This window comes from Ovis aries, chromosome 7 (assembly GCF_016772045.2).
Source record: "Ovis aries strain OAR_USU_Benz2616 breed Rambouillet chromosome 7, ARS-UI_Ramb_v3.0, whole genome shotgun sequence".
In the NCBI taxonomy this organism is placed as follows: Eukaryota; Metazoa; Chordata; class Mammalia; order Artiodactyla; family Bovidae; genus Ovis; species Ovis aries.
In genome coordinates, this window is record NC_056060.1 from 97,722,437 (window position 1) to 97,749,729 (window position 27,293).

Below are 27,293 nucleotides of genomic sequence, written 5' to 3' on the forward strand. Positions count from 1 at the left end.
TCTTAAAATTTTTTTTCCGAGTTTGCCATTTAGCTTGAAGTATTGTTTCTGCTGTTTTCTTGCCATTTAAACATCTTGTTTGTTTGTTTGTAGTCATATTTTAACACTCTTTCTTCATCTCCACTGATGGCATCCCTGGAAAAAGTTTTTCCACAGCAGGTTGATGAGTGCTCTATTTTCTTTCAGTACAGTTTTTACCTAATACTGGCCGTTTGTATGTGTATCCTGGAGGAAGAGGGGCACAGGAAATATGACAACTGCTATAATTCAATAACCCCAGTTATTACTGTTATTTTGGTCAGTCCTGGACAGTCAGGGAATCCCCATTCCCAGTGATTTACTTTGCTTCATTTATTCATTGCTGTCTGGGTCTTCCTGGAGTGTGCAGGCTCTCTCTGGCCATGGTGAGCAGGCTTCTCACTGAAGTGGCTCCTCTTGTTGCAGAGCACGGGCTCTAGAGCACGGGCTCAGTGGCTGTGGGGTGTGGCCCTGGTCGCTCCGTGACATGTCGGATCTTCCCGGACCAGGGATCGAACCTGCATCTCCTGCACTGACACGTGGGCTCTTCACACCTGGGCCACCAGGGCAACCCTCCCATTGATTTCTAAATGCCATCTACAGGCACTTGATGCAGACTTTATTCTGTGGCCAGGGTTGGCAAACTTTTCTCTGACAGAACAGACAGTGAATATGGCTGAACCCGTCAAATGGTCTCTGGTGCAGCTACCCAGCTCTGCTTTCGTGCCGTGAGAGCAGCCACGGGTAGCGTGTAAAAGGATGTGCATGGCTGTGTTTGGCCTGCTGTCCCTAGACTGCTGACCCCTGTTCCACACCCCCCACCGGTTGATTCCGGGGAAGTTACCATGCCAACTTCCACGCACGGCTGCAACTCAATGATCCTCCTCACTAAAGTCTTTCCAACACGTTATGTTGGAGTGCAGTTGACTAACAGTGTCGTCTCAGTTTCAGCTGGATAGCAACGTGATTCAGTTATACATATATTAATACACGTATCTACTATTTTTCAAATTCTTTCCCCACTGAAGTTATTACTGAATACTGAGCATAGTTCTCTGCCACCACACAGTAGATCTTTCTCAGTCATCTATTTTAAATACAGCCATGTGTGCATGTCAGTCTTAATTCTCAATGTGTCCCTCCTTCCCAACATTAAATTGGGTTGGCAAAACAAACAAAAAAAAAAATATTTGTTCTTCCATAAAATATTACAGGGGTTCCCAGGTGGCTCAGGGGTAAATAATCTGCCTGCCAAGGCAGGAGATGCAGGTTTGATTCCTGGATCAGGAAGTTCCCCTAGAGGAGGAAATAGCAACCCACTCTAGTATTCTTACCAGGAAAACTCCACAGACAGAGGAGCCTGGTGGGCTACAGTCCACGGGGTCACAAAGAGTTGAGCACAACTGAGCAAGTGAGCATGCATACAAGATCCCAAACAAAAACCTGAGGGGACATTTTGACCAACTGAAAACTTCTTTACAGATCTTTTCTGGCTATTCTTGAATATCCATTTCTCTAGTGGAAAGTGAAAAGTGAAGTCGCTCAGTTATGTCCAACTCTTTGCGACCCCACGGTCTGTAGCCTGCCAGGCTCCTCTGTCCACGGGATTCCCCAGGCAGGAAGGCTGGAATGGGTTGGCATTTCCTTCTCCAGGGGATCTTCCTAACCCAGGGATTGAACTCAGGTCTCCCACATTGCAGGCAGATGATTTACTGTCTGAGCCACCAGGGAAGTCCCATTTCTCTAGAGGAACTTCAGAATTGGTTTTTCAAGTTAAGGAAGTTTTATTGGAATTACAATCTGAGAATTTCTTAATTCATTAATAAGTTTAGAGGGAGTGCCATCTTTACAAACTTATCTTCCAGTCTCCATTTATCCGAGTCTCCTATTATCAAGAATTTTCTTCCTAGAGGACGTGCAGGCACAGATTCCAGTTCCGGCTCTGTCACTCCCTGGTGGGGTGACCTTGGGCAAGCTACTCCTCTATGCTTTTACTTTCTCATCAGTAAAATGTGAATAGTATAGCATTTGTCTTTCAGGATGTTGGGAGGATGAAATAATTTGCCTGCCACATAGAAACCATTGTTCACTTGGTGCTCTAAACTTGTTGTTACATCTGTTCAATCATAGTGGTTATTGCTGTAGGCATCCTGTCTATTTCCAACTTTAAAAACTGGTTCTAGCGTTTCGCCATTAAGCATAATGAAAACCTATGGAAATTTCCCTGAGATGGTCTATTTCCATTTTACTGTTTTGTTTTTTTTTTTTATCCAGGCCATATATTGACTTTCGTCAAATGCCTTTGCCACGTCTCGTGAAATCATGATACCTTTCCCCCTCCTTTACCCATCAAAACAGAAAATTCCTTCAGCAGATTTCCCAAACTGATCCATTTTTGATTTGTTAAAATAGCTTCTCTACACCACGGTGCTAACATTTCCTGCATTGTTCTGCTTTATTTGCTTATGCTGCATCTAGGATTTTTATATCAATGTTCTTAAGAAAAATTAAATTGCTTACCTAATTGTTTTCAAGTGCTACCTTCACTCATCATTGTTTATCAATGGTGTGTCTGCTTCATAAAGATAATTCAGAAGCTTCACCTCTTCTTCTGTACTCTGGAACACTTTTAAACCACCTTAGAAACCATCTGACCCTCAATAATTTCAAATCATCCAAGTGGACATTATGTGTGTGTGATGTTTTACGGCAAATGGCTCAATTTCTTCCACGATAATTGGTCATATTCTTTTTCTTTTCAATTCCTGTTGAGTCCATTTTATTTAGCCCATTTCTTACAAAAGCATTCATTTACTCTAATGTTTCCACTTGTTAGAAGGCAATCTGTGCTCAGATTTACTGGTTACAGAAGTCATAAAAATTTTTCCAGTCCACATTTGTTTAGTTTTAATTCTTTCTTTCCTTAGGTTTATTCATTAACTTTTAATTAAAAAGAGAAACAATCCATTGTTACACACACCTCACCCTATGTGTTTCATAGAAGCCTTCCTCACCTTCCCCTCACCCATTCCACAGCCCAGTCAAATGCAGTCTCTGACCTTCCTTGTAAATGCCCTCCAAACACGAGCAGAAGCCCCCAGGCCACATGAGTCAGGGCGTGGGAAGGGGAGACAGGCAAAGGAAAACAACGGTCACAGAGGCAGGAGCTTTGAAAGGCCACGAGAGCGACCCATAGCCCTGACCACACGTCAGAATCACCTGGGGTGCTTCCATCGTCAATGCCAACGGCCGGACCACTCTCCAAACCAGACCCTTCGGGACAGAGCCTGGCATCAGTGTGTTAGGTCTCCTCAGGCGGTTGTATGATATATGCATCCACAGTTAAGACAACCACGCTCCCGAAACATGCAGGAAAGGGAAAAACGAAACCTTTAAAGGAATGTGGCCTCACTGTCTCTAAGCCGCATCTGCTCAAAGACTTGGTCCTTGCACTGAGGCATTCCCGTGGGTCAGCTCTGGGGATTCTGTTCCAGACACAATGGCTTAGGTCTCTCTGCAGGGCTCTGAGAAACAGGAACTCATCCTCACCACCTAACACAGGCTTCCAGCAGCAGCAGTCATGCCTCAGGTGAAAAAAGAAATCCATACACAGAAAACATAAAACTTCTGTCCCAACAAGGTGGAAGAGCAGTGCCCGAGGCATTGAAAGCACAGAGTCCGTTCTTGCAGCTCACTGCTCCACTCCGCACCTGCACAGACGCACCGTTTCCCTGGGAAGATTTAGCATCATGAGCACAGAGCCAGGGGATAAGGTTTCAGTGTCTCTCATCTGTGACCTAGAAGTGGAACCCCACAGGATGGCATGTTCAAACTGAATGTATGGTTCAGAGGAAAGCCCCTTGACTCTCAAACTAGGTAGAAAATTTATTGCATAATTATTCTCCAGTCAGTTAGTTAGTTCATTTCCTCAGTCGTGTCGGATTCTCTGTGACCCCATGGACTGCAGCACGCCAGGCCTCCCTGTCCATCACCAACTCCCGGAGTTTACTCAAACTCATGTCTGTTGAGTCAGTGATGTCATCCAACCATCTCATCCTCTGTCGTCCCCTTCGCCTCCTGCCTCCAATCTTTCTCAGCATCAGGGTATTTTCCAACGAGTCAGCTCTTCCCATCAGGTGGCCAAAGTATTGGAGTTTCAGCTTCAGCATCAGTCCTTCCAATGAATATTCAGGACTGATTTCCTTTAGGATGGACTGGTTGGATCTCCTTGCTGTCCAAGGAACTCTCAAGAATCTCTTCCAACACCACAGTTCAAAAGTATCAATTCTTCAGCGCTCAGCTTTCTTTATGATCCAACTCTCACATCCATACATGACTACTGGAAAAACCATAGCATTGACTAGACGGACCTTTGTTAGCAAAGTCAACCTCATTCTGTTCTTCCCAAAATACCCAACCATCTTTAGCTAACCTGGTAGGTCAGTCTTTTCCTGTTTCATTCTTCCATTTTTTAAGGCTAAGTAACTTAATTTTAGTGTTGAATAACATGTCAGTAGTCAGACTTTTAAAACTCCCCCACACTTAACCTAAGAGTAGTTTTATACATTTCAAATGATAATCAATGGTAACCCTGGAGTCAGACAGACTATGTTCGCATCCTTGGGCACTTTTTCAATTTTCAGTTTTAAGTATTACCTACCTCGTGGGATGGTTATGAAGATGAAATGAGAGAACGCATGAAAAGTGCTTGACGCAGTGTCTGCCACCTCATAAACACTATGGCCACTCACCCAACAGGTATTTACTTGTTATGTTATGTAGTACGCATCCACGGACTGGGCTGGGCTCGACGGATACGGTGATGTGGAAAATCAAACTTGATCCCTGCTTCCACAGAGCTTACAAACTAATTCTCAGTAGAGGCCGGCTGTTATTATTTCAAGATGCTAAGAATGAGAATGATCCTTTCGCTGCTAAAAATAAATACTGCAAGTGGTACAGCAAGAATTTGCAACCTTTTCCTTGGGCTTGCTGATTCCCAAATGGCAGGTATTTGTACAGTTAAGTTTCACGGAAAGAAACAAGTGCAGCCCTGAAGGGCTGGATAGCTTTCTGACTTTGATTAAACTTGAAATGCCAGGGATTAGGGGGGTATAAACTCAGACTGAGACAACCAACTTCCTGTTCCCAAGAAGTCTTCACGGTGCCTTATGACATTTATTTAAGTCACTTCCCCTCTCTGTGCTTCGGTTTCTTTCTCTGAAAACTGAAGATACTGGGCCAGATTATGTCTAAGATGCCTGCCAGCTCCAACATCTTCCAGTAATTTTAAGTGTGTGTATATGCCTTTTGTTTTTCCCTAAAAACAATGATGATTCAGGCCTGCCAGATTTAATATAGTACCGAAAATAACTAGGCAAAATGCTTTTCCACAGACTGAGATTTTAAATAAAATTAATGAGAAGCACAGAGCGGCAGAGGCCTGCCCCACATTCACTTTGCACTTCCAGCCTCTCTGGTGACTCTGGCTAGAATGTTACTGAATTCCAGCCAATGACGCGTCAATTGCTCTTTCCAGCACATCTTAAGTGGGAAGGGTCTGGCCCTCTTCCCCCTCCTGAACAGCAATCAACAAAAAGAATACGTGGGGAGAAAAATGCTACTGCAACAAGCAAGAGAGTCATTTTTTTCTTCCAAAGGCAGTGTTTTCAAACAAGCTTTTTACTTAAGCGTCATCATGTTAGCAAGCAGTGTGTACTCTCTCTGTAGGATTAGGCTGGTTCTGACGCCCTTTACACTGCTAGGGGAGGGGAACGCCGTCACAGACCAACTGTAGGCTCTTCATTCAGCGTCCGTTCAGAGATGTGTGTGATCGTTCAGCGTTTCCCGTGTGCTCTCTGTCCTCTATAAAAAATGGCCCAAACCCCTTGCGTGGTTCCATTTTTATTAGGAAATGTAATGCAGTAATCCAAATGGAAGATTTTATCTATATCCATTTAAGAATGCCAAAATGTACTTCTCTGATAAAGGCATCTTACTAGAGTTCTCCAGGGAAACAGGACCACCAGGAAGTACACATTTAGAGAGAGAGAGAGAAATCTATCTTCAGGAATTGGCTCACACGACAGGAAAGGCTTGGCAAGCCCCAAGTCTGCCGGGTCGGCCAGCAGAATGAAGACCCAGGGGAGAGCTGCAGTTCATGTCCAGAGTCCTGGCACGTCCCCTCTTCTTCCAGGGACGTCAGTCTGCTTTTAAATTAAGGCCTTCAACTGACTGCGTGAGGCCCACCCATATTATGGAGGGTGTGTGTGTGTGTGTGTGTGTGTGTGTGTGTGTGAGCTCAGTCATTCAGTCATCTCTGACTCTTTGCAACCCCGTGGACTATAGCCCACCAGGCTCCTCTGTCCACGGGATTTTCCAGATGAGAATACTGGAATGGGTTGCTGTTTCCTCCTCCAGGGGATCTTCCCAATGCAGGGATCAAACCCATGCGTCTTGCGTCTTCTGCCTTGGCAGGCAGATTCTTTACCTCTGCACCACCTGGGAATCCCAATGGAGGGTAATCGGCTCTAAGTTTACTCACTTAAATGTTCATCTCATCTAAAAAATATCTTCACAAAAACATCTGTAAAGGAGTATCTGGGTATCATGGCTTAGCCAAGTTGACACATAAAATTAAACATTTTAGCATCTTTAGGTAGTTTCAGTTTTATTTGCAAGCCTTAACTATTTGCAAAGGTAATCAGAGTGCAAGGAGATCTAACCAGCCAATCCTAAAGGAAATCAACTCTGAATATTCACTGGAAGGGCTGATGCCAAAGGGGAAGCTCCAATACTTTGGCCACCTGATGTGAAGAGCCGACTCATTGGAAAAGACCCTGATGCTGGGAAAGACTGAAGGCAGGAGGAGAAGGGGACGACAGAGGATGAGATGGTTGGATGGCAACACCGACTCGATGCACATGAGTTTGGGTGAACTCCAGGAGATAGTGAAGGACGTGGAAGCCTGGCGTGCTGCAGTCCATGGAGTCTCAAAGAGCTGGGCACAACTTACAAGTGAACAACGACAATCAGAGTTGGTGTAAATCTGTCACAGGGGTATGTAGGAAGGGATTTGGGGAGGCTCTGTGGCCTGGACTTGCTGGGGAAAACTGATCTTCAACTCACCCAGTCTTGCAGGAAATTCTCAAATATCCTGGGCTGTTACCAGCTACACATAAGGAGAAGCCATGTACACATCTAGTCTCCAGAGCAACTGGGCAGAGACAAGCGGGCAGAGATGCCCTGAATCCCATTTGCAGTCAGTCTGGCCATGTTCCTACCCCCGTTAGACAGTATCACAGGAAGCTAAGAATTCTTACGGGACTCAGGGCCAGAAACTGCGCGGCCCCGCCTGGGTGAATGCCACTGTGTCCCCCACATGGAAAAGCCACACACAGGCAAGCGTAGTACCACTTGCTCACCTTAAAGGGAATTGCACCCTCTGCCTGTACCTGTAACTGATCGGCTGACAGCCCATCAGTGTTAGCAAACAGAGCAGTAAACCCACTGCGGCGATGTCATAGCTGCCAAAGTCCACACTGATTCCCAAAGCACGTGGTGCACAGCCACCCTTAACACGGGCTTAGAAACACTGCCTACCGTGAGCTCAGTGCCTACCACACAATTCAAAACACTAGTCAGTGCAATCTGCAAAGCAGATGCAGAAAGTAGTAAACTGCCTTTTCAGTACAATCGTCCAGTCCCTGAGTTTCATGATGTTTCCCTCCCTCGGTGAGTGTGCAAATTATAACTATCATGTGGGAACAAAATCACCACGTTTCTTGCCCAGGGATCCCCACCATTCCTCAGAAGCGAGTGCATTTTTTCCAGTTGAGTTAATGATTGTCAATCATGTGGGACATCAAGTTCAATTCCATCAGAGCGGGAAGGAAAGAGGGAGGTGGAGAGAAAGAAGGTGAGAAAGGAGGGGCTGAGGAAGAAGGGCCACGGGGGTGAGGGGACGTGAGGAGAAGGAAGGAGGACTCGTCTAAAACCACTTCAGGTTATCCCCGTGCTTGAAGGACACTTCAGGTTATCCCCGTGCTTGAAGGAAGCACAGGGCTATTTTCAGAACGATCGGATCAAAGCATAATACCTCCGACATACCTGAAAGAAACAAATACTTCCTGCAAGTGAAAGAAAAATATCAACAAGACGAAAGGAAAAATCAAATGTTGTGACGAATCCATCTATGAGCAAAGTTGTGGTTTCTGAATCATGTGATCTCTGCATCTTGATTATGGCTTGATTCTAGTCTCACTTATCACAATGTTTAGACACCATGATAGCTTGAAATATTACTAATAGCTCTGTGAGAGTGATAAAGTGGTCTTTCTTAAGCAGGTCACATACCTCGAAGAATGGAATCTGCCACAAGGCTTATCTGTATTACTTTAGAATGAAGTAGACTAGCATTTGCAAAATGGTTTCACTTGATGAGGCCATTTTTGCCGGAGTGAAAATGTACAAAGCATTGTTTGATCATCTGCTCTATGGAAAACAATGGATAGCAAACGGTATCGATTTGGAAAAAAAATTACCCCTTCAGGTAAGCAAAATCTGAATCCAATAAAGACATGCAGATTTTACAAGGCACAGAATTACAGAGCAAGAGCTGGAAGGAGTCTCAGGGGCCAGCCTTGAGTCTTTGTTTTATAGAAACTGCAGCTTCAGCCCAGAAGGCTTAAGCGATTCAACCAATCAGTAAGTAAGAGCGCTGGCACTGAGCCCAGACCTTAGGACCAAGTTCAGCACTGCCGCGGTGCTCCTCCAGGTGTGACATTTAGGTGCGCCCTATGACCTGCATGCTTCTGTCCTCCACATTCCAGGATTCGTATGACGAAATCCTAACACCCAGTACAGTGGTGTTGGGACGTGGGGCCTCCAGGAGGCGATCGGGTCACGAGGGTTCAATTCCGTTCAGTCGCTCTGCTGCTGCTGCTGCTGAGTCGCCTCAGTCGTGTCCGACTCTGCGCAACCCCAGAGACGGCCGCCCATCAGGATCCCTCAGCCCTGGGATTCTCCAGGCAAGAACACTGGAGTGGGTTGCTATTTCCTTCTCCAATGCATGAAACTGAAAAGTGAAAGTGAAGTCGCTCAGTCGTGTCCAACTCTTTGCGACCACATGGACTGCAGTACGCCAGACCTCCCTGTCCATCTCCAGCTCCTGGAGTCCACCCAAACCCATGTCCATTGAGTCAGTGATGCCATCCAACCATCTCATCCCCTGTCATCCCCTTCTCCTCCTGCCCTCAATCTTTCCCAGCATCAGGGTCTTTTCCAATAAGTCAGTTCTTCCTATCAGGTGGCCAAAGTATTGGGGTTTCAGCTTCACCATCAGTCCTTCCAAAGTACATTCAGGACTGATTTCCTTTAGGATAGATGGGTTGGATTTCCTTGCAGAGAACCCCATGAGGGTAGGGGATTATTATTTTCATAAAAGGGCTCCAGAGGTCCCTAGCCCCTTCCACTGTCTGGGGACTCAGTGAGAAGGAGCTGCTATGAGCCGGAAAAGGAGTCCTCACCAGACAGCGAGATGCAGTGCCTGGATCCTGGACTTCCCCGCCTCCAGACCTACAAGAAATAAACGTCTGCTGTGAAAAAGCCGCCCCAGGGTGTGCTGTTTTGTTCTAGCAGCTCAAACAGCTCAGACAGTGTGTGAAGTAACTTCAGCCATTTACAGAGGGTTTTTATCTAGAGGCTTGGTGTCTACTTTAATCAATACAATTCATGGTCACCAGGAGCCATAAATAAGCACAGTGTATCAAAACAAACCTAAGCAGAAATCAAGTCCTTGCTGGGCACTATCCGCATGCGTGCGCCAATACATGGAATGAAGAAGCATCAGGCATTCTCTACCTAAAAAGTTGAAAGCCACTGGAGAAGATCAAGCTGCCACCCGAAACAACATCAAAGCCAACAGATACGGGATTCGTACCATTAGTGCTAAAAGATTTTGGAAAAGACTCATGAAGGCTAAATATCGAGCTGAATGAGTGGAGAGTTCCGTTTTTCAGCCATGAAAGAACACTAACTGGAAATGGACCTGTTAAGCAACAGTTTCAGAGTAGACAACACATCCCAGGACTGTGAGCCCTGAAAAAGGGGAAATCACTGAGGCAAGCCCTGTGTCCCCCAGTTTCTGTGTGGAGGCATTTAGCAGATTCCAGTACACAGAGGGGAAATACAGGGAATGCATTTTCCCCAGGCAGGGTCGTGTAGAGCAGTGGAGATGCGGCTCGAAGTCCAACGAGGCTGAGACACCTGCAGTCTGCAGTCCAGAGCATCAGAGAAAGCAGTTACGCAGGAAAAGAGGCCTAGAAATCTGCAGAGGGGCCCACTTGCATCTCCAGCTCCAGACCAATCTATGTATTCATAGTGCGAAATTCCATGGGCCAGGCAAAGAATCAGCAGGGAAAGAACAGTGAGCAAGGACCTGTGAGCTGGACAACTAGTAAAATTCTCACAGAGGTGGGAGGTGTTCAAGAGCCGAACAACAGTGCAGCTGTAGGGTGGAGAACTCATTCGACTCCTAGAGAACGCTGTGCCTGAGGAAGAGGAGTGCTCCAGACCAGCGTCGAGGCTACTCTGGACCTGCCCTGACAAGGCTCTCAAAGCTCCAAACCATCAAACTGTCAGAGCTGAAAGGGGAAGGAGAAAACACATAGTTGTATTTGGAGACTTAACACTCCTCTCTCAGTAACTGATGGAAAGGTGGACAGAAAATCAGTAAGGGCTTAGACTTCTGAAACCAGACTATCAGCCAACATGACAATTAATATTTTAAAACATCATAGCCATTCACTACACAATCTGTATTCTTTTCAAGGGTATATGGACCAAGATAAATCGGGTTATAAAGCCAGTGTAGATATATTTAAAATAACTGAAATCAAACAGCATATTCTCTGACCCACAACAAAATGAAGTTAAACATCAGTAACAAAAAAAGAAATCTAAAACATCCTCACATAATTGGAAATTAAACACCACGCTTCTGGAACTTCCCTGGCGATCCAGCAGTTAGGGCTCTGCCCTGACACTGTGGGGGTCACAGGTTCAACCCCATGTTGGGGAATGGGGACCCCACGCCACACAGCACAGCCAGGGGAAAACAAGAAAATACAAAGGAAATTAGACACCATTTTGACCTGAATGAGAATAAAAACATGACGTATCCAAATATGGGAGATGCCGCTAAATTAGTGTTTAGAGAAAAGTTTAGTATTAAATGCCTATATTTACGAAAAAGAAGATCCAAAATCAAAAATCTAAGCTGACATCATAAGAAGCTAGAAAAAGAGAAAATTAAACTCTAAGTTAAAGAAAATAAATAACAAAGGTACAAGCAGCAATCAATAAAACAGAAAATAAAGGCGCAAAGGAAAAAAAGATCTAAGAACTCAAAAGCTGGCTCTTTGAAAGATAATCAACAAAACTCCAACTATACCAGTAAAGAGAAAAGGCATAGACTGGCCGTATCAGGAATGTCTTATAGACAATAAAGAAATACTATAAACCAGTTTATGCCACTGACAACTTATATGAAATGTAGAAATTCCTTGAAAAACACAAACTGCCGAAACTGACATAAGAAATTTAGGAGCTGGAGAGCTCTGTTTCTGCTGTTCCTCAGCAAGTCGTCTTCTCTGAGCTGCTCTGCAACACTGGAACTGGGGCCTGAAAATGCTTTCTTCTGCCAGACAGCAAGGCGGGTACCACGGGGACATTCAGAAGCAAGGAGCTTCCATCCCCAAGACAGTGCGCTTTCTTCTTCCTGCTCCTGCAGCGAGCTCACCGCAGCCTCAGGGACACCCTGTGATGCCTCCCTTCCAGGGAGGGCTTGGGACAACCAGTGGCCCTCACCTGCCAGGTACTTTCACCAACACACCAGCAGTTTTCCCAGAAAAGTTCCACCGGCACCACAAAGGGGAACTTCCTAAAGTTCAACAGCCTTCCAGGAGGCGGCTTCCCAGTGAGTCTCAAGTCCACCCCCAAAGCCAAGTTGCTGCTTGCCAGCTGCAGCGGCGCCATCTCAGCAGTTCTGGGCCATCTGCAGAACCAGGGCCACGCCCCCGCCAGTGAGATTGGAATCTCGGCCTTGCATGGACACCCTCCTCTGGGTGTGCTCCTTCCTCAAGGACTCTGCCCAGCCGAGAGAGCGGCTGTCTCCATAGCTGCCATGTCTGTATTCTTCAGGGGTCTCCTTACCTCTTAGCAGTTAATCCTGTTACTAGTTAGTAACTCTCTACGTGAAGTTTTTCCTAGTGTAGCTTCTGCCTCCTCAGGGACCCTGACTGATACAACTGATGAACTCCACCTAAGATTTAAGAAACTCACAAACTCTTTCAAAAAATAAAGAGGAGGGAACACTTGCCAACTGAGTTTATAAAACATCATCCTGGTGCTAAAACCAGACAAAGACATTAAGGAAAAAAAAAAAAAAAGACTAGACCCATATTCCATGTAAACATTAACACAAAAACCCTGCACCAAATACCAAGGAATCAAATTCACTACTATATACACAGGGTCATAAACACCACTTTGTCATGATATATCTCAGGAAGGCAAAACTGTTTTAATATTTAAAAATCAAACATGAAATACCATCTTCACAAAATAAAGGAGAAAATCACATAACTGTCTTATTAGGTATATTAAAAATCACATAACTTTTTGATAAATTGAATCTCTGAGGTGAAAGTGAGGTGAAGTTGCTCAGTCGTGTCCGACTCTTTGCAACCCCATGGACTGTAGTCTACCAGGCTCCTCCGTCCATGGGATTCTCCAGGCAAGAATACTGGAGTGGGTTGCCATTTCCTTCTCCAGGGGATCTTCCTGACCCAGGGATCGAACCCAGGTCTCCCTCACTGGAGGCAGACGCTTTAACCTCTGAGCCACCAGGGAAGCCATTCACAATAAAATTCTCCGCACACTGGAAATTGAAGGCAGCTTTCCCTAAATAAAGGGAATCTACAGAAAAGAAACACTGTAGCTAACATCACAGTTAATAACAAGAGACACTTCTTCCCTACGGCCAGGAATACAGCAAGGACACCTGTTCTTACCGCGCCTTCCCTGCCTCGTATCAGAAGCCCTAGCCAGCGCAGTAAGACACAGAAACGAAGCAGACCAACTAGGAATGAAGAAGGAAAACGATCTGTGTTCACAGATGGTATTATCATACATGTAGAAAATCCTAAAAATTTTGTTTCTTTAAAAGCTACTAAAATAAGTGAAGCTAGTAATGCGGTGGGACTGCAGGTCAACAAAAGAAAATCAACTGTATTTTGATGCTCACACAGCAAAGAACTGAAAAATAAAATAAGGAGGAAGCACCATTTACAACAGCATCAAAAAAACAAAATGTTTAAGGATAAATACAACAAAATATGTATAAAAACTGTACAGTGAAAACTACAGAAATTGCTGATATTATAGAAAGCCTCAAAGCATGGAGATGGAACACGATCACAGATTGAAGGGTCGATATTATTAAGATATCCGTTCTTCCCATCTGTAATGCTGGTGTGATTCCACTCAAAATTCTAGAAAGGACTCTGCATAAATATATGAGTCGAAACCTTATGGAAATGTAAAGGGTCTAGATTATTCAAAACAATTTTGAAGGACAAAGTTAGAGCTCAAATTTTACTATTCCTCACCTCCACTGTATAATCATAAGGGATTTGACTTAGACCATGTGTGAATGGCCTAGCAGTCTTCCCTACTTTCCTCAAGTTAAGCCCAAATTTTGCTGATGATCTGAGCCACAGTCAGCTCCAGATCTTGTTTTTGCTAACTGTATAGAGCTTTTCCATCTTCAGCTGCAAAGAATATAACCAGTATGATTTCGGTATTGACCATTTGGTGATGTCCATGTGTAGAGTCATCTGTGTTGTTGGAAAGGGTGTTTGCTAATGAAGAGAATGTATTTGCCTAAAGACAGACATACCTATCAGTAGAACAGAATAGAGAGTCTATTATTGGTTGTACACATGTATGGTCAATTGATTTTTGACAAAGGAAGTCTTTTCAACAAATGATGCTGCAGAAACTGAATATTCATATAGGAAGAACATGAACCTCAATCCTCATCTCTCTTCATGAACAAAAAGTAATGTACAGGGGATCACAGATCTGAATACAGAAACTAAATACACTAAGATTCTAGAAGACAAGAAGAAAACATCCTTGTGAACTTGGGCCAAACAAATATTTCTTCAGACACCAAAAACATACCTATCATAAAAGGATAAAATGACAAATTGGACTTCCAAATTCAAATTTTGTACTTTTCAAAAGATATAGACTTGGAGAAAATCTACAAAATACATATCTGAGTTTAGAAAACAATTGCACCTGAAATGTATAGAGACCTCTTACAAGTCAATAAGACAAGGAACCATATTTTTTAAACAAGCAAAAGATTTGAACAAACATTTCATGAAAATATATGAAAGAGAAATAAGCCCTTGAAAAGATGCCCAGCAGCTAATGAACCTACTACAGAGTCACAAGAAAGGGTTAAAATTAAAAACAATAATAATAGGAAGCACTGACAAGAATGTAGAGCAACTGAAATTCTCAAACATTTCTAATGGGAGTATAAAATCATACAATTAACTTGGAAATGTTTGACAGCTTCTTATAAAGTTGAACACACACTTCCCAATAGGATCTAGCAATTTCACTTCTTGGCATTTACCCAGAAAAAATGAAAGCATATGTCCACACAAAAGCTTGTAGTCGAATGTTCATAACAGTTTTATTTGTAATTCTAAAAGCTGGGGGGACAACTTGTGGTATACCCCCTCAAGGGAGCAAATCACTGATATACATAGGACATAAACAAATGTCAAAAACTTCATGATAAGTAAAAGAAATCATTCATAAAAGAGTACAAAGTGTATGATACCATTTTTATAATGTTTTAGAACAAAGAAAACTTATCAATAGTGACAGAAATCAGACCAGTGATTGCCTGGGAGCAGGGTGGGGTGAGGGCAAATGACCGCACAGGTATAAGAGAACTTTCTGGAGTGACGAAACCGTTTGATATCTTGGTTTATCCATTTACCAAGACTCACTGAACTGTACACTCAAAATGCGAACATTTTACTATATGTAAATTACACCTCAATAAAGTTAATTTTAAAAAATATGTAGTGACCTAAACTGGAAATCACTTAGACTGGTTTCAATTTAAAAATTTTCCTCTGTAACCTGTATTCTAAGATTTAGTTTCTTGTCTCTAATGGTAATACAAAACTTCATGTTGGTTTAGCCTACATCAAATCATTATAAATTCCAAAACTGTAGAATTAGTTCAATGAACTTTTAAACCTTCATTATAAAAAAAAATTATTTTATCCACATGAATAACTAGTTTGCTTCAAGGGGGTACACTAATGATTAGATATAAATTATAATGCATGAGAAACATTCTCACCTACACTTAAACATATTTGTACTTCAATTAAATACACAACAAAATATTAGAGAGGATGATCCAGTTCTATAAACCAGCAAAAGGTTAGGTGATCATCTATCTTCCAGGCACAAGGAGACGGAAGTATTCATTCGTTACTTTAGTTTGTCACCAGTGCCAGAAGAGAAGTCAGACCAGAAAGGCACAATGAAATCAAATGAAAAATGTGCTACAATTCTACCTTTGGACCCACTAACCGCACTGGCTACATGCCAGGGAGCTTTCTTCCTCCTTCTAGCCACGTGGGAAAACGTTCACACAGTTGTAAGGGTCACAAGACTAAAAGCTGGATCCAAAAGAAAAAAAAAAATGCAGGTAACCCAATTAATCTGCTAATATTTATTACTGTAGAAATATCTTTAGAGGTAGTTATTAATGAGCTATTTTTCAAATCATCTCACTCATCATAATTCAAAAATATATCACTTTAAAAAGGAAAAGAAAAAAATACTTTCAGAGTGCAGGCGTAACATGTTGGAGTGGTTCCCACACAGCAGAACTTCCAGGGTCTTCAGCTTCCTACGAGGCAGTGTGGCCCGCGATGGGAACACGCAGTCAGTGTGAACAGACACATCGCCGTCCGAGCGAGTGCTGGCCATCTGCATGGGTAAGTGTGATGGCAAAAGCCACCTCGGCATTAGCACGAGGCATCGGGGTCTCAACACCCTAACCACTCCCAAGGATGGGACCTGCGTACTTCGTGTCCTATGTATGGGACACATCAGGTCATGTTAAAGCTTCATCTGTTTCCCCTTGGAATTAGTTCTAAAATAATCTTCAAGAGGATCAGCAAAAATATATTTTTCTCCCCATTTCCTCTTCATTATTTTTCGCCTCTGAAAGGCTCCTATATTGATCATCAAAACGAGAACTGGCTCTGAACCAAAAGCATAAAGAAGGACAATGCAGAGTGTCCCGCGGCCCTCTATGGATTAGTGCGAGGCTTCCACACGGAAGTTGTCAAACTGCGCAAATTCAAAGGAGTGAGTCCCAATCGCAGCCCAGCCGTTTTCTGGGAAGTTCACAGAGATGTTCTTCCAGAGGGTCTTGCCGTTCAGCTTGCCGGAGGAGAAACGACCCTGGAGTGGAGAGAGACACACCCCTTAAGAGACATGGGAAAATGGTCCTCTGAAGCCTGCTGCTCAATGAAAGGGCCACCTACTCAGTGTAGCAAAGATGTAGCAAATACTCTTCTCACACAAGACTCATCAAGGCAATAGGGTCCCACAACTTTGAGCAGAAGTTTGAAATGCAGGGGAAGTTTTCTCAAAGGAAATTCTCATCTATTTATATAAACAGTTCCCAAGGCACAAAATCCTCAATATTTCCTGTACTCCCCCAAAATGCTGTAAAATCTGTAGGAATGTAACACTTTTTATAACATCATGATAAAATTGTAAACAAAAGCTCACTAAAATAAAACATATTTCTTATTTACACGTAGTTGCAATTACGGCCTTTTAGCTACCAGCTCTTCAGACAGGACTGCAGGGGCCAAGATGTTTATTTAAAGTCTTCATGAAACAGAATCAGCCCAGCCAGGAGAAGAGTAATTAACCTTCATTTTATTGTTTTATCCTCATGTACAGAATATCACTTCGAGGTCATATCAAAAGCTCACCCTTATGTTAGGAAAATAGTAACCAGCATTTAAACTAGTGACTGGGAGGGGTGGGGGGAGTGGATGGAAGAAGATAGAAACACCCACAGGAACAAAGTACTGGTCACTGACAGAGAAAGATAAACATAATGCCTTGCTCAGACAGCTGCCCTTCCTACTTAGCTAAGTGCCTGGCACACAGCTCTTACCATTATTACAGCTTGCTTTCGAGCAAACATTCACAGCACACTCCTTCCGGCCCCATTTTAAACTAGCTAATTTCAAAAGGGTGAAGAGCAAAAGACCCAAAGCGCTGGGCGGAGTCAGAATAAAATCCGCTCTGGAGTCACACGCTTATCATGGAATGGGCCTTCGTTGAGCTCTTGTGTTTTATGGCTGCAGACATGGCGACGAGCGATCAGAATCACAGATTTACCAGCGATGCTCAGGCCTGAATTCAAGTTGCCCGACTCCACGTGCAGAGCCACGTACGCTCCCACTACTGCACACCTCAAGGCGACCCAGCTCCAGCTCTGACAGTGCTTGTTGAACCTCTTCCGCCACTGAGGCCCTGGTGACTATTACACTGAGCCCGGGGCTTGAGCACACAAATCCCATTAAGCACAGAAGCTCGTCTCCCCACCCCGCCCCCGGCATCCGCGGTCCGGTCCTCTGACTGCTGCTCCCACCCGGCCAGTCAGAGGGCGCCCTCCGCTCAGACCTCGGCCCAGCCACCACCTCCAAGAGGCCTTCCCTGGCGGCTATCTGGAGAATCTGGCAGGGAAGCTACTTTATCTCATTATCCCATTTTTATCTTCACGGTTTTATTTGCTTATTTACAGCAGGAGTCAGCCAGCTCTGGCCCACAGCCCAGCCATCTATTTTTATAAATTCAGTGGAATACAGCCACCCCTGTTCATCCACCTACTGTCAAAGGCTCCATTCTCCCTACAAAAGCAGAGCTGAAGAACTGCAAAGCACATCACAGGGCGCTCAAGGCCTAAAATAGCTCCCTCTTTGGCCCTTTACAGAAAAAAAAAAAAGAAGAAGCTTAATAAGTCCTGTCCCAGAAGAACAGAGGCTCTGAGCGAGCAGGAACTTTCCTGTCTCGTTCACTACTATATCCCTAGTATTTAGAACAGTACATATAGTAGACACTTGATAAAAATGTGTCGAGTGAAAAAAAATAAAAATCATCTAACTCTCAAACAGCCCACAGAGCTTGCTTCCATTTTAAAGATAAGGACGCAGAGGTTCACCAGTTGGGGTGAAATAACCCAGACCCAGGCTAGCATCCCAAGGACTGGCGGTTTGCTGGCTTCATGGCAGCTTCTCTGCCTGCTCTCCACTGCTTAGCACACTTTCCCCACCTCGTGTGATGACATAGAATGTTAAAAAAAAAAAAAAAAAAGACACAAGAAAATAACATTTTACCTCCAGAACTGGGATCGGCAATACTTACATTCAGAGTTAAAGTGAGTGTATACCATTTTTTTGCTGTAACATCAGCATGTCCTAAACTATATATGATCCATCCAGCTGTAACACAAAAAGATTATCCTAGTTGGCATATTTTTACAATCTAAATCACTGAATGACAGAACTCACTGGGGGTTCTTGGCTGCATCCGTATGCAGTAAAGTCAGTCATAATAAAGATCGACATTTCCAAGATTTAAATCTACAACTGATTTAAAACAAAAAACACCCTTCATTGAGGAATGCACCCAACATGCAGAGATCCTGCCCTGAGCCATACACAATACATGAGCTCCCAAGAGAAGGAGCAAAATAAGCTTACAAACCAAGCAGGGCACATGATGCCTTAGCATGTTTATTCAGGTCTGTATATACAGCTGACTGGACCAAATATGGAAGATAAGCAGGAACAGTCAAAAAACTACCATAAGATTTCCAGGTAGTGAAATGACTACAAGGTAATATTAATTGCATTAGAGAATTAGAAAATAATGTCAATTTTTGAATGTATTATATTTGAATGCCTGACAGAAACTCAGGATGAGATGTCCAATGGGCAGTTTAAGACACAGGGCAGTGGGGACTGAAGACAGAGATTTAAATCTCTGGTTCCACTACCTCATTTTGAGACCTTCAGCAAATCAGTTAACCTCTCTGGCACTCTCTTTTGGATTTGAAAATGCGAGGTACCTTCCAGCCCAGCCATGCTATGATTATGCAATTTCTATTCTAATATCCTTATTACCTACTCTCTCTAACTTCTATTTTATCATTGGAGCCCTTTAACCTAAGGAAGAAGCAAAGGGCAAAAACAATAGGAGAGAAGACTTTTTATTAATGCAGGATGAAAGTCAAGAGAGTTTGAATCAGAAAGAGTCGCCAATAAGATCTAGTTTCAACAGAGTGCTGTGTACCCAAACCAAAGTGAAGTGGGTGGAATTCAACTCGAACAGATTCTAAGTACCTATTCTAGATAAAGTACTATTATACATAAGACAGAGACTGTTAAGATGAATAATAAAGTCAAGCTGTTTTCAAGTTATTGACTAAATTAGGAAATAGGGTATCTCCATTTTAAGCAAGTTAATTCTTCCCTTTATATTTCCATAAGCACACCAGCAACATTCTTATAGTTCTGCTTTTTTTTTAAATTTCCTGAGTATTCTCTCTCCTAAATCTACCCCCACACCATACTCTAACAGCCAGCTCAAGGCTACAATACCCGAGAGACTTTGCACAATTTCCTCTTTCACTGAGCTGCCTCTGTACTAATTAATTAACACTATAATTTGGACTCGTTTGGCGTTTGCTTACACATGTTGAATCTCTTCCCAATTAGATGCTCAAACATGGTGAGGTATTTCATTGCTCCCATAGGTAAAAAGCAGACACTCACAGCAACATATCACACAGTAAATGACGTGCCACAGAAGAATGCACTTACCTAGATCGCCTGTGACTCTGTAGGTTCCATTTGCAAAAATCCAGAAGAAAATCCCCCTGGCGCTTCTAATCAAAATACCACCTTTATTGACTCTTCCAGCAATGAACACGCCTCCCTTCTCAGGGGTCTCTATGTACACATCACACTTTATAGTCAGATTGGACCTGCAGAATCAGAGTGTTAGCGCTTTTAATTATGTCGTTTCAGATGCAGCACCAGCGGCTCACTGCACAGCCACATGCTTCCCAACGTCTAACTGAGGGAAGGATGTGTTTCGCTAAGTCCACATTAATAGCAGGTATGGGCGTCAAGAATCTTCACCAATAATGGTTTTAAATTTCACATGACTAAAGTCAAGTCATTTCATCGCCTCTTTAAAATGACTTACTATTGGAAAATAATATTTATTGTTTTCAAGTTTCCTAAGAATATATTTCCTGTATTTCTATAATAAAATAACTTCTTATTCTAAGAATATAATAAGAATCCACTTTTTTCTAGGAATACATAAAAGACAGGTTTCCACGTAAGTCTGAGCAAAAAAGTTTATTATTTACATCAGCAAAGAGAAGCAGTGAAGGCTACGTATTAGGAGCCTCTGGGAAAAGTTACTTTGAGGCTAATTTTTACATTTAACCCTAACAAGACTTAAAAATGACAGGAGAAAGATCTAACATTATTTTCTCTGTCAAGTCAGAGTCAACTCTCCCTTAACTCTGCAGCAGGCGTTTTCAGACTTGAGCCTCATGGAAGTCACCCTGGAGGGCGTGTCCGATTCCGCCTGCCAGCCCCACTCTCAGGGTCTGACTCGGCAGGTATAGGGTGGGCCCTTGAACCTGCATGTCTAACAGACTGCCAGGTGACGCTGATGTTGCAGGTCCAGGAACCTCACTCTGAGAACCATTTTCCCCTGTAGGGTATCTCTGTCTATGAAGAGACAATAACTCCCGGGTTTTGGCAGTGCTGACTGATAGAGTATATCAAAGGAGGAGAAAGATTCAGCCAACCAGGAGCTAACAGGACATCATCAATGAGCTCTCCTCCAGGCTTCCTTTCACAAATGCTACCGGATTTCTTTTGCAGTGATTTGTTGTTGTTTAGCTGCTAAGTTGTGTCCAACGCTATGTGACCCCAAGAACTGCAGCCCACCATGCTTCCCTGTCCATGGAATTCTCCGGGCAAGACTACTGGAGTGGGTTGCCATCGCCTTCTCAAGGGATCTTCCTGACTCAGGGATCAAACCCGGGTCTCTTTGCATTGGCAGGCGGATTCTTTACCGCTGAGTCACCAGGGAAGCCCACAGTCAACCCAGTCCAACATGACCTCTGAAAACAATTCCCCTCCTACTCAAATTTTAAGTGCAAATGGGAAAGAATTAGCTTGCACACAGCCAAGCAATGAAGCAAGCAATTTATCTAAAACTAAGAATGCCAAGAAATATATTTTTTGAAGTGGGGAGAAACTGGATCTAGAATTATGTGGCTTTTACATTTCTCATCACTGAATTTTGCACAGGGCAATGTTACTTTGTAAAGAAAAATATAAAAAAGAAGCACCTACAACAGGTACATAACCATCAGGAAAATCCTAATTTAATCATTTAATCAAAGCTGGGCTACTTTACAGGAAGACCAAATGCTAAGTAACTAGAGCCCAGTCTCCTGTATGTTCCCCCCTGCAGAGAGTGCTCTTCTCTGTGCAGATCACCACCAGCATGAGACCACCTGGGACCAGACTGGTTCCTCAAATCCCTTACCTCTCTGCCGGTTCATCAGAACCTGTCAGCACCATAAACTCATTCTGTTTAGTGCGACAGTGAGAGAAGATCAAATGTTTTCTTTTTTTACATCACATTCCATAATAAATTATTCTTGCATCAGAACTTACAGGCAATTTTACAGATAAGGAATAAAATAGAATAAAAATGTGGCTTCATCTTCCACAGTCATAACCCCTCAGAAGTGCTGAGAGAATAAAAACCAGCCAACATATTAAGCAAATTTGATCAAAAGGATTCAGAGTTCAGGTCTGTTCAAAAAAAGATAATTTTGTGATTGTCCTCAGATCCCAGCCAAAGCTTACTAATAAGATGAAAGTTTGAAGTAGGTTTGGGAAAGTCCATCCTCTATAGTCAAATTACTGTGCTAACACTTAACTAAATCTAAACGTGAGGGAGAAGGCAATGGCACCCCAACTCCAGTACTCTTGCCTGGAAAATCCCATGGATGGAGGAGCCTGGTGGGCTGCAGTCCATGGGGTCGCTAAGAGTCGGGCACAACTGACCGACTTCACTTTCACTTTTCACTTTCATGCATTGGAGAAGGAAATGGCAACCCACTCCAGTATTCTTGCCTGGAGAATCCCAGGGACAGCAGAGCCTGGTGGGCTGCCGTCTATGGGGTCGCACAGAGTCGGAAACAACTGAAGCGACTTAGCAGTAGCAGCAGCAGCAAATGTGAGGGAAATTCTGTCCTAAACACAGTTCAAAAAACTGACGGCACCCTGCATGCACAGAGCTGACTGGAACAGCAATCTGGATACACTCTAACTTTTCGTTTCCTGCCCTCAGGGAGAAGACAGTGGTTAAAACACAGCTGTGAGAGGAAGTCCAAGAAGCAGGGGCTACACTGCAGGACAGACCTGGCCTCTGGCTCTGGTTCCGAATTTAAGAGTATGGGATCTTGAACAATCTTACCCCGACGCCCCTGTTTCCCAGTCTGTAAGGTAGGCAGAGTGCTGCCTTCAGCATAAAGCAGCCATCGGAAGCACAGACCAGTGTTCAGTGTTACCCAGCTTTCATTCCCTCCACTCCCTGCAATAAACCGGCATCGCAGCCGAGGACAGAAATGAACGTGGGATGCGTGTGCGTCTCTCAACAGCTCTGGCTCCCCTGCACCCAGAATAGGATAATGAGAAACAACACAAAGTAAACAGGATGAGAGCAAATTTTACAAGGTTTTGGAATCAGGCCCGGAAGTGTGGATCGGGTTCGGCAGCAGGCAGGGGTCGCGGTGTGTTCCTGAGCAGCGAAACGACAGGAGGAGTGGGGATCTAAGAAGGATGGAAGCAGTCCTCTCTCAACGCGCGCAACTGAGGTTTTCTGGTTCTTTTTCTTTCAGAATATGCCACTCTTTCCTTCTCTCCCCACTTCACTTCATCCTCCCCGTCCCTACCTCCTTCCCCACTGCAATAGTAAAGATTGAGTACTGCTATGTAAATACTGCAAAACCTTCAAAGTTACCAAGAGTTTTGGTTAATCCTTGGATGGGTTCTGTATCATCTCTCTATTAAAATGAAATTCTCTCAACTTTTCCAGATTCTCAGCCAGAAACAAAGCATTCGGGGTTCAGAGAGAACTTCATGTGGAATATTCACAGGCCTGGGAGATAAGGATTGCCCCACAAAGTGTCTATGGCGGCTGGCTTCCAGACCAGTGGTCAGAATATGACAGGGCCCACCCCTTAGACAAATAAACGCAGTCACCTGTCTTACAATAAGACCATCAGTAAAAAAAAAAAAAAAAAAAGGGAAATCACAAAGCCCACTGACATGACCAGAATATCCAGATAAAGTGTCAAGTACAGAGATCAAATTGCCAACATCCATTGGATCATCAAGAAAACAAGAAAGCTCCAGAAAACCATCTACTTCTGCTTTACTGACTATGCCAAAACCTTTGACAGTGCGGATCACAACAAACTGTGGAAAATTCTGAAAGAGATGGGAATACCAGACCACCTTACCAGCCTCCCTGAGAAATCTGTATGCAGGTCAAGAAGCAACAGTTAGAATTGGACATGGAACAACAGACTGGTTCCAAATTGGGAAAGGAGTACGTCAAGGCTGTATATTGTCACCCTGCTTATTTAACTTATATGCAGAGTACATCATGTGAAATGCCAGGCTGAATAAAGCGCAAGCTAGAATCAAGATTGTCAGGAGAAGAGGAACTAAAGAGCCTCTTGAGAAAGTGAAAGAAGAGGGTGAAAAAGTTAGCTTAAAGCTCAACATTCAGAAAACTAAGATCATGGCATCCGGTCCCATCACTTCATGGCAAATAGAGGGGGAAACAATGGAAACACAGAGAGACTTTATTTTCTTGGGCTCCAAAATCCCTGAAGATGGTGACCGCAGCCATGAAGTTAAAAGACATTCACTCCTTGGAAGAAAACCTATGACCAACCTAGATGGCATATTAAAAAGCAGAGACATTACTTTGCCAACAAAGGACCTTCCAATCAAAGCTATGGTTTTTCCAGCAGTCATGTGTGGATGTGAGAGCTGAACTATAAAGAAAGCTGAGCACAGAAGAATTGATGTTTTTGAACTGTGGTGTTGGAGAAGAGTCTTGAGAGTCCCTTGGACTGCAAGGAGATCAAACCAGTCAATACTAAAGGAAATCAGTCTTGAGTGTTCATTGGAAGGACTGATGTTGAAGCTGAAACTCCAATACTTTGGCCACCTGATGCGAAGAACTAACTCACTGGAAAAGACCCTGACGCTGGGAAAGATTGAAGGTGGGAGGAGAAGGGGATGACAGAGGATGAGATGAGTGGATGGCATCACTGACTCGATGGACATGAGTTTGAGTGAACTCTGGCAGTTGGTGATAGACAGGGAGGCCTTGTGTGCTGCAGTCCATCGGGCTGCAGAGAGTTGGACACGACTGAGCGACTGAACTGAACTGAACAGAGATGCTGGTATAAACAGTATTTCTGTTGTATAAAAAGATATCCACCAAAGTTATCCTAAATTAGGTAAGAATTCTTTATCCTAATAATTCTTTATGGTGCTATAATGGTTCCAGAAACTTTGGATAACTGAAAGTTTCTCAAGACTTATATCAGAGCTTGTGACTAGAACTGCATTTTATAACACAGATTAAGGCTCTGCAGAAGGGATAAAGACTTCCTGCAGCATTCCTCAAAGAAACAATTCAAGGCTCTCTTCCAAATTATCTTTCCTTCCCTGTCCGACTTCCAGGCTACAGATATGGCTATTTTGTGACTTCGCATTAATAGTTACTATCACTAAGCCTGAAATGCTTGTATTTTATGTCTCACGGTGGAAGTATACTAGTTAAATTCACTAGCCAACTGAACGATGATTTGCTTTTTACTATTGCCATCTACTGTCATCTTGTAAACAGATTTTGCACAAAGGCTAAAACAGTGTAATTCAAGTATGGGTCCAGCAGGTGGCAACACCAGATCAACACATCAACTCTCCAGCAAAAAAAAGCTTAAAAACAACATGCATATCACAAAGTCTGCTTATGCATAAATTTTAAATTATAATTGGGGCCAAAGCCCTCAGATTTCACATTAAAACCAATCTTATCCTGCCACGATTACTATTAAATTGGGGAAATCTGAGGGAAGGACACTGAACAACAGGAAAACGACTGGCTGGTTTGCACCCACTGTGGTATTCAATGGTTATTACAGGCCTGTTAGACTCCTGGACAAGGAGAGCTGTTGTGGAGTCCTGGCTTCAGAAGGTACCCGATGACATTACAAGGTTATTTCGCCAGATCTACAGTAAAGATGAGGTCAGTTTTACATACCATGTGTAATCCCCAATAACGCTGATGGTGTTGAACGCATCGGCAGCCCACGTGATGGGCCTCTGATTGAGGACCTGCCGCAGTGTGAAGCGATGGTCTCCGGGGTCTTCCATATTCACGTAGTATTCAAACACCCCAGTCTGGTCAGCAAAATTTGGAGCTTCACTAAAAAACGGGTAATCTGTTCAGAACACAATAAATTGAGTGTTGAGTTATCAAATCCTTACAGCATCTCTCCTCTCTAATGTTTTCTGGTCCATTCTGATATACTTTTGAAAAGTTTTAAATAGGCAAATGATATTTTTTATTGTTGTTCAGTCGCTAAGTCGTGTCCAACTCTTTGCGACCCCATGAACTGCAGCATGCCAAACTGCCCATGGGATTTCCCAGGCAAGAACACTGGAGCGGGTTGTCATTTCCTTCTCTAGGGGATGTTCCCGACCCGGGATCGAGCCCCTATCGCCTGCATTGGCAGGCAGATTCTTGAACACTGAGCTACCAGGGAAATGATACTTATAAATAGTCAAAGGGTAGGGTTAGGTAATTAAAGAGCTACTGACTTTATGTCATCCTTATTAAGTATCAATACGATCAGTCTGACACACAGACTTTACATATTCAATCCATGCAAATGCTTAAGAGGAAAGATCCTGAGTTCAGGAACACGCAGACCTGGCTTCAAAGTCTAGCTCAGTCAGTTCCCCATGCAAGCTGTTTAACTGCCCTGACTTCCAAGTTTTCACTGGTATGAAAGTGGTATGCACTCAGTAGAAACTGTACTTCAAATTTTGGATTTTGATGAGCACACCCTCTCACATTGCCTCTGTGGGCAGTGGCAGTGAGTAGCAAAAAGCCACAGCACCATCAGCCACACAATCTCGAGGGTAAACAACAGAGTCACTGAGCGCCATTCTGGACCCTGACGGCCGTCCTGGGCTCCCTTTCTTTACAGCATCAGGAGCGACAGGAGACGCACCACACCTTGTTGGGCTTTGTGTTAGAGGGTTCTGCCCAACTGCTGGGCCACGTAGGTGTTTGAAGCACACTGAAGGTAGGCTAGGCTGAGTTAATAGGTTTGGTAGGCGAAGTATATTAAAGTACATGAAGTACATTTTTTACTTATGATATTTTCAACTTATGGTGGGTTTATCAGGTCCTACCCTACTGTAAGTTGAGTAAGGTCTGTACAACTTTCATTCCAACAATAATCTCTAAATTTTTTCTGGAACTGAAAATTACAGGGCCCTCAAGCTGTGAGGTTACTTGGAAGCAACAGAGAAATTGGGTTCCTTTTACCACATAGAGATTTAGAACTAAATCAGTGTGCTTCTCACAGACCCTGTCTTGCACCAGTTTGATAGGTAGAAATCTATGCATTACTGCTGAAAATGGGAACCAAGTGAAGTGTCAGTACAAAGACCTACCAATGTTGAAGTTATCCTCATAGACAGAGGGGAAGCGCTGGGGCTTGGGAGGTGGTGGGAAGCTGCCTTTGCGGCCGGAGGTGAGCGTGGTGAGCGTGAACAGCTCGTCCTCCTGCAGTTCCAGCGTGAAGCTGCCACCACTGTCGAGCAGCTGAGAGAGAAACGATGCTGTGGTCAAGCCAGGCGCCTCGGCTCATCTCACGTGAGTCAAATAGCTTTTTAAAAAAATGAGCTTAAGAAATGCCAAAGTGATTTCTGTTGGAAGTC

The 27,293-nt window shown here is 43.5% G+C and overlaps 1 protein-coding gene across 9 annotated transcripts in view; it reads right to left on the bottom strand.

The window, feature by feature from the left end:
- Positions 1–14,766: 14,766 nt before the first annotated feature.
- Positions 14,767–27,293, bottom strand: part of GALC (galactosylceramidase) — a 57,076-nt gene continuing 44,549 nt past the window's right edge. For 6 of the 9 annotated variants that reach the window (XM_060418682.1, XM_060418683.1, XM_060418688.1 and 3 more), the window contains 4 exons: positions 27,027–27,177; positions 25,603–25,783; positions 20,037–20,200; positions 14,767–18,653 (listed from right to left, as the gene is read on the bottom strand). In XM_060418682.1, the coding sequence (XP_060274665.1) occupies positions 18,403–18,653; positions 20,037–20,200; positions 25,603–25,783; positions 27,027–27,177 (747 nt within the window). In that variant the 3' untranslated portion in view covers positions 14,767–18,402. The remainder of the gene's footprint in view (positions 18,654–20,036; positions 20,201–25,602; positions 25,784–27,026; positions 27,178–27,293) is intronic. The other 3 variants (XM_027972099.2, XM_060418685.1, XM_012182175.5) reach the window with 1 other exon arrangement.